We start from the raw sequence: 12,321 nt of genomic DNA, 5'->3' as shown, positions 1-12,321 counted from the left end.
TCACCAATTACATGTATAAATAGTGGTAGAAATCTGTACATTGATCATAAGAAAATACAGAAAATTTTCCATACATTCTGTCATATATTTCTATAGGATGTGGGAAAGAATCGTGTGAAAAGTTAATAGAACCACCATTAGTAGTTGATGTTTTAGGATGTGTTATTTGATAGCCAGTCAAAATAATTTGAGAAAAATCAATGTATATTATGTTATATGTACCAACTTTTAATCCAATCCAAACACTCTCTTAGTGATTGGACAAGCTATAAGAATTCAAAGATTGGATTTTTATCATATCAAATTAAATTATCTTCCCAATGTGAAAGTTGTTTCCAAAATACGCTAGTGTGCTTGGTATAAAAAAACTAAACTACGAAAGCTTTGATAAAAAATTAGCAAAACATAAACAACTCTTTATTAGTTTAATGGGCTATATGAGATGCTATATATCGATAGGGGGGAGATGAGTGAGTTGGATTGAAATTAGAAAGGTTTGTATGTTGAACTAAAAATCGGGTTGGGACCCATTCAAATTTACTTTGGCCTAAACTAGGATATAAATCAAATTTGATCATGAACCGCCCATTTTCAATAACGAGTTTGGAGTCATGTCGGAGTGATCAACTACTATAGTCATTCATTTTGTGAGGAAAATGGCGAAACATATAGTGAAAGAAAGTAGGAGTTATATATGATGGTTATTGGTCTTGAAAAGGTCTAAGACAAAATCCCAAAGTTTGGAGTGTAAAGATGTACTAGTGGCTTACATTAAGGCGATGAAGGACATGTATGATAGAGTCAAGACTCGGATAAGAACGGTGAGAGGATACTTAGAGTACTTCACAATCGAGATGGAGTTGCATTAGAGATCAGTGCTTAGCTCGTTTTTATTTACTTTGGTGATGGATGAATTGATGCGACATATTAAGGATGTGGAGTTATGGTGTATGTTATTTACATATGAAATTGTTTTGATTAAGTAAACTCATGGTGGAGTTATTGATAGGTTGGAGGTATGGAGACAGACTCTGGAGTCTAAAAAGTTCAAGTTAAGTAGGACCAAAGCAGAGTATTTTGGGTGTGCGATGCATGATGTGGCTGTAGACGTTTGACTTGTTACACAAGTTGTCTTCAAGAGAGAAAAATATAAGTATATCTTGGTCTTTGTTCTAAGGAAATAAGGAGATCGACGATAATGTTATACATTGTATTAGTGTAATATGGATGAAATGGAGGCTTGCATCCGTATGTTGTATGATAAAAAATGTACCACCAAAACATAAAGGTAAGTCTTATAAAATCGTGGTAAGACTGACTTTATTGTATGGGGCGAAGTGTTGGAAAATCAAGAACTTTCATATTTAGAAGATGCAAGTGGAGCCACAAAATTGAGACGGATGTGTAGGCACTAGAAGTGATATGATTAGAAATGAGGATATCCAGAACAAAGTGGAGTGGCATTCAAGGTGGACAAGTTAAGGGGGAAAAGGTTGAGACAGTTAAGGCATCCAAAACTATATGTTGTTGATATTATGATTTCTTATATATGTTCATTACACTGTTTTTTTTATTAGTTGTCATGTTTTCTTCACTATCACTTTTTGTTTCCATTACTACTTTGAGTTACTTCGCTTAAGCCGAGGGTCTTTTAGAAATAATCTTTCTATCTCCAAGAGGTAACGTTAAGGTGTGTGTACACTATATCCTCCCCACACCTAGTTTATGAGACTTCAATGTATATGGTATTGTTGTAATGTAATTCATAGAAGGAAAAAAAAATACCAAATTTGCCAAAAGAAAATTCAAAAAATAAGAGATCTCAAACCCAACTCGGAACTTGAGAACTAGAACCTTGACTAGGAGACCCGACCCAAAAATTGGGACCCTAGATCCAACCCTGATCTCGACACAAGATATGACCCAGATTTTGATCCCAACTCATATCTTGAGACCTGAGATTCGACTATGACATTAACATAGGATTTGATTTTTGACCCCAACCCCAATCTAGGATCTGACTCGAACTCAAAATTTGAGCTCAACTCAAAAATCAAGACTCAACCACAACTCAAGATTTGAGCACAAGCCAAAATTCAATCCTAGATCTAAGACCCGAGACATGACCTCGATCTGAGACTTCGAACCATGACCCAAGACTTAACTCAGGACCAAAGATTTGACCTCAACCTAAGACTCGATATCCAACCCTAGTCCTAAGACCTAATACCCAACTCCGACCTCAATTGAGGCACAACCCTGACCTCAACCGAGGACTAGAGACCTAATCCCAACCCTAACTTGAGACCAAAGACCCAAACCCAACCTTGATTCAGAACTTGAGATCTGACCCCAACCTAGGATCTGAAACTTGAGACCTTACCTTGATCCCAACCCCAATCTAGGACCAAAGATTCAATCCTGATTTGAGACTCGAGATCTAACTCCGACCTCGACCTTGATTTGGGACTTGAGATTCGACACCCACCTCCATATAACTACCAATACTCGATATTGAACCTTGTTCTGAGGCCCACTACACAAGATTCGACCCCACTCGAGGCTCAAACCTGACCCTAGTCATGGATTTGAGACTTGATTTGGACCTTGACTTGAGATCGAAGACCCAATCTGATATGAGATCTAATCCTAATGGATATGATGAAAAATATTTTGGCAAAATATGTGATTTAATCATGACAGAAAACGAGTTGAAATTGAGAATAAAGCTAGGTTGACAATCATTTTAAAATGAGTAATGCATGGATGGGTCCAAATTTATTCAATTTCGAATTATCTTTAGCCCAACCCATGAAAATCTAAACATATTGGGTGGGTCCATTAGGTTTAGTCAATTGTAAGTTATGTTTATCTCCATAACTTGTATTTAATAATGTTTAACATATTGATAACTATTTAATTTTTCCAACTAGTTTCATTTAGACATTCGAACTACGATTTGTTTCAAGTAAATATTTGAAGTTCCTATTATACATTATAGATTCATGTTTTGAAAACACTTTGTGTTTGTTCTCAAGTGTTTATTACATAAATTAGTCAACCACATAAAATTTATCATCTCTTTTAATCATACATATCATTGTCAATTTGGAACAAATTAACACGAAGCTTTATGACTTATTGATGCTAATTAAATAATTAAAGGAGGTGACATATTTTAAATGGGAAAAATGCATAAGTACCCCCCCCCCCCCCCCTCCAACCTATCCCCGAAATCTCAGAGACATACTTATATTATACGAAGGTCTTATTACTCCCCTGAACTTATTTTATAAATAATTTTCTACCCTTTTTCGACCTACGTGGCACTATCTTCTAGGCTCAGCGCGTGTTGACAGTTTTTTCAAGCTATCTGGTTGATAGTGTCATATAGGCCGAAAAGGGGTAGAAAATTATTTATAAAATAAGTTCGGGGATAATAGGACCTTAGTATAGTATAAGTGTGTCTCTGAAATTTTGGGCATATGTTGGCGGTACTTATGCATTTACCCTATTTTAAATAGTTAACTTGTCACGTAATGAGCATTTGAGAATGTTCACAATTTTTCTTAGAAAATTTAAACCGTAAGTGTTTGATCGACTATTGTCAAGGACTGCATGTTTTGTTCTAATGAGGTTTAAGGGAAAATGGGTCAGGAGCAGGGTGTGTTCAATATATAGATGAATTTTATTTAAATCTAAATTAAAAATGTGACAAATCAAATTATCATAATAGGTCACATACTATTTTAAAGAGCAAAATTTGAATTCAGTTGTTTGAGGGGTATTCTTTAAGCCAAAAATTAAAGATTAAAATATTGTTCGATCTAAAAGTTGAAGGACGTTATTTATGCCCCTAAAATTTCAAATCGTAAGCATAATAAGAATATGTATTTCTCATGAGTATTATTAATCATACCTCACAATAATCCCTTCGATTAATTGAGAAACTTCCAATATTGTTTTGAAAAAGAATCAATACAATAATCACTACATAGAGACATTATGAAATACACTATAATAATTAAATTTATATTTCAAAATACTATAAAAATCTAATTTCTTTTTTTTTGCATTACAATATGGTAGGACACAAACACTTAGGGTGTGTTTGGTATGAAGGAAAATATTTTTCAATTTTCTCATGTTTGGTTGGGTTAAATGTTTTAGAAAATGTTTTTCAAATCAACTCATTTTCCTCAAATTTAAGGAAAATGACTTTCCTTCAAAACTTAAGGAAAACATTTTCCAAAACTCTTTTCCAACTTCAAATTACAATTTTTTTGTTGAAAAAATCAGTTTATTTTGTCCCTACCCTCAAACTAATCCCCAACCACCCCCCACCCCACCCACCCCAAAATTTTTTTAAAGTTTACTTTTTAAAAATATTTTTAATTTCAATTTTTTTACCCCACCCTCACTTCTACCCCCAGCCCCATACCACCCCCCCAATATATATATATATATATATATATATATATATATATATATATTAAAAGTTGTTTTTAAAAGATATTTCTAATTTCAATTTTTTATTTTTTTACCCCCTACCCTCGCCCCCACTCCCTTCAAAAAAAAATTTAAGTTTGTTTTAAAAAATAATTTTCTACTTCAAATTTTTATTTTTTTCACCCCTACCCTCGACTCTCCCCCCGCCAGCACCCCCACCCCACCCCCAAAAAAAAATTTAAGTTTGTTTTTAAAAAATATTTTCAACGTCAAAATTTTATTTTTTTCACCTCGATCCTCGACCCCTCCCCCAAAAAAAAATTAAGTTTGTTTTTGAAAAAAAATTCAACTTCAAATTTTATTTTTTCACCTCGATCCTCGCCCCCCCTACCAACCCCCCCCCCCCCCCCCCCCAAAAAAAAATTAATTTTATTTTTAAAAAATATTTTCAACTTCAATTTTTTATTTTTTTACCCCTACCCTCGACCCCCCTCACCCCACCAGCCCCACCCCCAACCCCCCGAAAAAAAATTAAGTTTGTTTTTAAAAAATATTTTTCAATTTTAAAAATCATTTTCTACTCTAGTAAAAATAAAAGATATTTCTCAAAAACATTTTTCATTCATAAATCAAACACTAAAAATCTTTTCCGGAAATATTTTCTATTCACCAACCAAAAATGAGAAAATAAGTCAAAAATCTACTTGTTTTCAAGGAAAACATTTTCCTTCATACCAAACACACCCTTAAGTTAAAATAACCAAAAAAAAAAAAAAAAGAGACACAAAATTAGGGGAAATAACATCATACAAATTCACATTATAAAGGAAAATTTGAAATAAATAGAAGAGAAAAAAAGAGTTGAAAATGTTCACCTAGGTTGTTGAAAAGAATCATTAATGAATTATGAAAAAAATGAGTAAAGGCAAAGGTAAGAGTTGGCGAAGGGAATTAGGCAGATAAATGAATTATGAAAAGGTTAACAATTGAAGCTTATCAAGAAATGAGAAATTGTAAGTTGTAATATCTGATTGTGTATTTAATTTAATTTAATTGTTATTATTAATTTAATTTTATTAGTTAGTTAAAGGCATTTTTAATTAAAAAAATTAGTGAAGAATATTTTCGTAATTTAATTTTGAACTTAGAATCTTTCCATTTTAGATATATCAATTACTCCCTCCGTCTCATTTTATATATCATCCCTTTCTATAAATAGTTAGTCCATAATACTTGTCATTTCATAAAATCAATGCATAAATTACCATATTGTTCCTTTTTTACCCTTGTGAGTTATTAGCCTTGGAAATATACATTTGACCAACTTAGAAAAGCTAAGTAAATTATTCATGTTCATTGGTTAAATTAATTAATCAAATAAATTAATTCATATTCATTGATTGAAAATTTGAGTTCCAAAATTATCAAATAAGGGTAGAAGGGTAAAGTTATATCATTTCTTAATGCAAGTGCAAAGTAAAAATGTGACATATAAAATGGGACGGAGGAATTATTATTTTCTTAATAAATGTGTTAAGTAAAAAATGGACAAGTAAATAAGGACAGAAAGAGAATGACAATTCATTTATATAGTATGTTTGGTCAATCTTCTGAAAAGTCGAAAGTATTTTTATTTTTTAATTTATTATTTAAAAAAAGTTAAGATGTTTGGCCAAACTTTTAGAGAAAATAATAAATATTTTTCCCATAGGTACTTTTTAAATATTGATAAGCACATAATATTATTTTAATATTAATAAAAGTTTTTTTTCTAATTGATTAGTGAAAAATTTTAAAGCTAGATCCTAGGTTGCATGTACGCTTTCTACACGTGCACATTGGGATCTGATTAAAATTAGGCAAATTTTCCTATAAGACATAATACATAAATATGTCATATAATTTGACTTTAGCTAAAAAATATATATATAATTTTTCTTAAGCTAATTAGATACATAAAGTTGATGGACATATTTACAATTTGAAGTCAAATTAAAAAATATATTTATCTATCATCGTCTTTCGATAATTATCAACAATTTTGAATGAGCAAATGTGGAAAGACAACTAGTTAGGCTAACTCGTATTTTATCTAGGAATATCAATATTTTTATCGATTGAATATGAGTTGAAACTCAAATTTTACTTATCTAAACATCATTCTTTCAATCCACTTAAATATAGGCAAATTGACTGAGTTAACAAAATATGGCCTCATTTTTCTAGTACTAATTCCAATTAACATCAGATGAAAATAAAATATTTCTGAGATACCTCTTTTATATTCGACAAACAACAAATTGCCTATCTGATTGCCGTTTGATCAGTTAATATTTTTTTTCTACTTTTTTTCTTTAAAAAATAATTCTTATAATATTGTTCGGCAATCATTAATTTTGTCCTAATTCACAGGACATGGTCTTTGCTTAGGCAATGTAACGGGACAATATCACACCAACAAAAATAATTTTTAGCGACAATAAATATACATATTAATAAGAGTGCTAAAGCCTTTAATTACCGGCATTAGTTAATTGTCATTAGATCAAAAGTCGCTATAAGGCTTAGAAACATTTTAAAAGAGTGTTAATTATCGCAAAAAATATATATTTAACTAGAATTAAGTTATTATCGTTAATTAATTACCACTAAAGATAATTTTTAATGTAGTTTAACATTATACAGACTCCTCATTAAATTAATATAATTTTGTTTAATGTTCTAAAAAATGTATCAATGCCGGCCTTGATGTCTATTTTTATTTTTATAATCATGATGAAGACATATTGGATATATGTTTATGTCTAGTTGACCGTTTCTAAATAGCATACAATATAGTTCCATTATATAAATAGGTGCACAACTAACACGAATATTACTCAAGTTTTAATATAACTTAACAACTAAAAAGCTCTGCGTCGAATCGAAATGGTGGATATTCAAGGCTACTTGATATTATTCCTTATTTGGCTATTTTCTACCTTATTTCTTAAATATGTTGTGTTTCGTAAACGGAACACATGTCACCTTCCACCAAGCCCATTTGGTTTACCAATCATCGGTCACTTACACCTCCTATCTCCTATTCCCCACCAAGCACTTCACAAGCTCTCAACTCGTTATGGGCCTTTGATCCATATAAATCTTGGATCCGTCCCTTGTCTAGTAGTTTCATCACCCGAAATGGCTAAAGAAGTACTCAAAACACATGAAACTTCCTTTCTAAATCGACCACAAACATCAGTAGTTGATTACTTAACTTATGGTTCACAAGACTTTTCCTTTGCGCCTTACGGTGTTTACTGGAAGTTCATGAAGAAAATATGCATGTCCGAGCTCCTTGGAGCTCGAACATTAGACATGCTTTTACCAGTAAGACGCGATGAAATAAAGTGTTTTATTGAATTTCTCTTACAAAAAGCGGAGTCTAGTGAAGAGGTAGATGTTGAAGCTGAGCTTCTAAGGGTTTCAAATAATGTTATTTCGAGAATGTTAATGAACGAAAGGTGTTCGGAGGACAAAGATGAAGCCGGGAGTGTTAGGATGTTGGTTCAAGATATCGCGGAACTTACTGGGAAATTTAATCTTTCGGATTATATTTGGTTTTGTAAGAACTTGGATTTGCAAGGGTTTGGAAAAAGGACTAAAGATGTACGTAAAAGGTTCGATGAAATGATGGAGAGGATTATGAATGAACATGAAGAAGCAAGAAGGAAGAGAAATGGTGAAAACAAGGATGGAGATGAAAGTGTAGTGATCAAAGATTTGCTTGATATTTTACTTGATATATCGGAGGATGAATGCGCGGAGATGAGATTGACAAGAGAGAACATCAAAGCCTTTATCCTGGTAAGTGAAAAATCTTATGAGAAAACATTACAGTTAAAGAACTATATATAGTTGCGCAATATTTGAAGTAGAGACAAAATCTATATTGTACAGGACATATTTGCTGCTGGCACGGATACTGCGGCTATCACAGTAGAGTGGGCACTAGCAGAACTCATCAACCATCCAAGCATTATGCAGAAAGCAGTTCAAGAAATTGATTTTGTCATAGGTAAAAGTCGAATTGTCGAAGAATCGGATATCTTGAATCTTCCTTACCTTCAAGCTATCGTTAAAGAAACTCTCAGACTACACCCTACGGGGCCTATGATCCTCCGAGAATCAACGGAAGATTGTTGCATTGGAGGTTATCACATACCGAAAAACACTAGGTTGATAGTCAATACATGGGCGATTAACAGAGATCCTGAGTATTGGGAAAATCCACTTGAATTTATACCTGAGAGATTTTTGACTGAAGAGGAGGAGGGGAACACGAAATCCCAATTGGATGTGAGGGGACAACACTATCATTTTTTGCCATTTGGCACGGGGAGAAGAGGTTGCCCCGGAACATCATTAGCATTACAAGTAGTTCAAATAAGCCTTGCTTCGATGATACAGTGCTTCGAATGGAAGGTTAGTGGTGGAGAGGTAAGTAAAGTCGATATGGAAGAGGCACCTGGCATTACCCTTCCTAGAGCTAATCCTTTGGTTTGTGTTCCAGTGACTAGGTTTAATCCATTCACATCAACATCAACAACAACATCCGCTTAGATCTATTATTAACGATGTACCGTCCCTTATGAACATTTTAATATCTTGTTTTTCTTATGTACCCAAAAATAAGCGAGACCCTAATATTTTTGGAAATATATATTAGTATGATGAAAAATACAACTTAAAATGTTGATCAAAGTTCATACAGTTTGACTCTCGAAAAGTTAAATGTGACAAGTAAAAGAAAACAAAAGGGGGTTTTAGTTCGAGTCATTTTCCCTCGAACAACAATATAATTAAAGAGTACGATATCTAGGCAACAACATGTAGTTGGACCAATAGTCGATTAACAAAAGCCATGAATATAGCAACAAAGAGAGTAAACTTAGAATATAATGGCTGTCAACTGCGAATATGGACAGAAGTTTGTGCAATTGAACCACATATACTTTTGGCTTTAAAAAAAACTCCCTTACCCACCAGCACCAGGTAGCAAACATAGAACAACAGGACGTTCTGCGATACACACAATTACATTGACACGATAGTTGATAAACAAGGTATAAGAAATAATAAAACGCGATGGGTGATTGGAAATTCTTTATCAGCTGCTGCCGCCCCCAAAGAGATACCCCAGAGAAGATCCACCACCAGGGGCTGCATGTACTTTGGTAGATGGCCGGTCCTATAACAAGCCAATAACCCTAGTTAAAACCACATAATTCTTCCATAACAAAGGATACTATAGACTTAAAGCAAGAAAAAGGTCTATCTTATCAAAGAACTACTCCATCGTAATTCAATGGTGAGAGTTGAAAACCAATTAGTTTTTCTAACACAAGAAGTTGTATCCTCAACAAATCCTTAAGAAATCGGTTGCAAGGAACAATCACTAAAATCCCAATCTAACAGAATGTAAAGATATGACACTTGAGTCTAACTCAACCCAAAAGCTAGCTCATGAGATGAGGATTACTCAAGTCCACACAGCCTTGGTTTTGTTATTACGTCAATAGAGTGTGCTTGCAGCTTATCAATGTATCATAAGCCGAAACACATTGCAAATAGCAACAACATAAGATCCACACAGACCAAATAGCAACGACATAAGATCCACACAGACCTCTATCTATAGATAATTTATCATTTGGTCGAAATGTGTTCAAGAAACTCATAACACAAAAGATGGTATATGTTGATTATCTTGTCCTCATTTCATTGTTGGAATCAACAAGTGGCTAGACGTAAATCCAATGATCCATCCACTATAAATTTGACGGATCAGATTGTCAGCCAGATTCATATGTTTAGATGGTTTGTGTAATGGCCCATTCATATGTTTGACCCAAAGGGTTAAACCCAAACTGACCCTCAATATATTGGGTCCAAAATGGGTCAAAGTAGTGTAACCTGCTGGGTTAAATACAACACGTACCAGCAGGTTACCTGTTTCTGAAACTACATTGGAGAATTGGCTGGTCCGTGAAAGGAAATTTAAAATGGGCTTATTGACACAAACCGATAGTAGGAAGAGGACAAACAAACAAAGCTGTATTCAATAGTTCCCATAAGAAAACAAACAGCAATCATACAATCTGTGCCCTCAATTTCTTGCCTTCAAATGCAACACACAATATATTAAGTTAATGATTAACTTAAAATAAATACGTTAATTACAAAATTAAAGTTCATAAAGGAATAATATTAGAATGCAACATCATATGGGGTTGTACACATTCCTTGCACAACAAAAGAAAACAACAGTGATAGACATCAATGAATCGGTTCTGTACTCCACAACGATACTAATAATATCCACAAAAATATAGTGTGTTGTGGCAGTGTTAACAAATCCATGCATTGCTAAAACATACAAAATATAGTACTCCACCTTAGAAGCTTTGGCTAAAACGCCTCAACTATGTGATATAAGCACTTTCTTTAAGCACATCTAGTTTCCCAAAAACTTGACCGAACAAGCTATTAATAATTAGAAAGTGGGGACTTGTGGAGATGTCTTAATTTCACCTTAGCTTAGTTGTTATTGCTAATTGTTTTGGCATTACAAGAAACCTTATATTTACTACACAATCAAATTGCATACTATTTGTGCTCCAAGTTCTCCCCTATTCCCTTTTGCTTAGCAACGAAAAAACCTCTCCAACAAAGCATAGCAATGAATTTTTCAAGCATTTCGGAGTACATTATAATAATCTTGCATAAGTACATACCGTGATAAAGTTTCCTGTGTTTTGACCATCTGCCCTGATACTTTGAATACCTGCTGGAATCTGCTTAGTAGCATCAGCAGGAGGAGAAGGAGCAGCAGCAGGCTTTGAAGATGGCTCTTCATTTATCGGCTGAGCTTCACTTCGAACTGCCTGGGGGTTTGTTTTGGTTGACGTTGGAGCCTCACCATCCCCAAACAAGTATCCTAATGAACTCTGTCCTCCTCCACTACTAACTCCACGACCCATATCTTTGCTTCTTTCCCGTTAGATCCACTAATACCCTGAGTCAATCCAGACGATAAAAACAAAACATAAATATCAAGGATAACGTTGTGATTCTCAAAGAAGCACATAGAAAACGAAAAGAAGCATAACACAAGGAGAACTAGTACAAGCAAAGAAATTCCACTAATACCCTGAGTCAATCCAGATGATAAAAACAAAACATAAATATCAAGGATAACATTGTGATTCTCAAAGAAGCACATAGAAAACGAAAAGAAGCATAACACAAGGAGAACTAGTACAAGCAAAGAAATAAAGCACACCAATAAATATGACAATGTTGTATAGAACTGATCAATATATCACAAAGAAAAAGCATAAGAGAAATTACAAATTTAACTGCAACCATATAAAACTCAAACCGTCATGCTGATTACTGGCTTCGGAAGTCCACATGCATCTAAATATCATCTAGATGGAATCAACTATAAGAATCATTTGTATCTGTTCCTCTATTGTACAGGAAGCCACCAAATTCCATCAGACCCCCTTGAAAACTACTCTACAACCATTGCCAAGTTACATTTCGAAGCAATATTCTTTAGTCGTACACCCCTCTAGCGGTCAATTGAATTCCAGTACAGACAAAAACACTAGGTGATTTCTTCTTATCTGTCCTAGCTTTAGTGAACAGAATTACTTGGTATATGTTGCTAGTGGGAGGTCGCATGTATCATATGGAATTAGTCCAGGTGCGCCCAAACTGGTTCGAACACTAAGGTCATAAGAAATAAAAAAAACTGACACTACTTTTACTGTTATCATCAATAGTTAATTCAAACTTATAGGATTCAAATAAGCTAGAATT

General features: G+C 33.6%; 2 protein-coding genes across 2 annotated transcripts; one reads left to right on the top strand and one right to left on the bottom strand.

Moving 5' to 3' along the window:
• Window positions 1–7,377: 7,377 nt before the first annotated feature.
• LOC125837756 (cytochrome P450 93A2-like) lies at window positions 7,378–9,054 on the top strand. Its single transcript, XM_049516833.1, has 2 exons — window positions 7,378–8,298; window positions 8,392–9,054. Exons 1-2 carry the CDS (start codon window positions 7,378–7,380, stop codon window positions 9,052–9,054), a joined length of 1,584 nt encoding a protein of 527 aa, XP_049372790.1.
• Window positions 9,055–9,362: 308 nt separating this feature from the next.
• On the bottom strand, window positions 9,363–11,534 carry LOC125837746 (protein SPIRAL1-like 1). Its single transcript, XM_049516820.1, has 2 exons — window positions 11,229–11,534; window positions 9,363–9,682 (listed from the first exon to the last, which is right to left on the bottom strand). Exons 1-2 carry the CDS (start codon window positions 11,472–11,474, stop codon window positions 9,602–9,604), a joined length of 327 nt encoding a protein of 108 aa, XP_049372777.1. The 5' UTR covers window positions 11,475–11,534; the 3' UTR covers window positions 9,363–9,601.
• Window positions 11,535–12,321: the final 787 nt, after the last annotated feature.

This window comes from Solanum verrucosum, unplaced genomic scaffold, assembly GCF_900185275.1.
Source record: "Solanum verrucosum unplaced genomic scaffold, falcon-dt-bn FXZP01000091.1, whole genome shotgun sequence".
NCBI classification, from domain to species: domain Eukaryota; kingdom Viridiplantae; phylum Streptophyta; class Magnoliopsida; order Solanales; family Solanaceae; genus Solanum; species Solanum verrucosum.
This window is presented reverse-complemented; position numbering and strand designations above follow the sequence as displayed.

Coding starts and splice junctions, on each gene's coding strand:
- LOC125837756 (XM_049516833.1), top strand. CDS start 7,378: ATGGTGGATATTCAAGGCTACTTGATATTATTCCTTATTTGGCTATTT. Junction 8,299..8,391: donor ACATCAAAGCCTTTATCCTG/GTAAGTGAAAAA, acceptor TATATTGTACAG/GACATATTTGCTGCTGGCAC.
- LOC125837746 (XM_049516820.1), bottom strand. CDS start 11,474: ATGGGTCGTGGAGTTAGTAGTGGAGGAGGACAGAGTTCATTAGGATAC. Junction 9,683..11,228: donor ACACAGGAAACTTTATCACG/GTATGTACTTAT, acceptor GGCTTGTTATAG/GACCGGCCATCTACCAAAGT.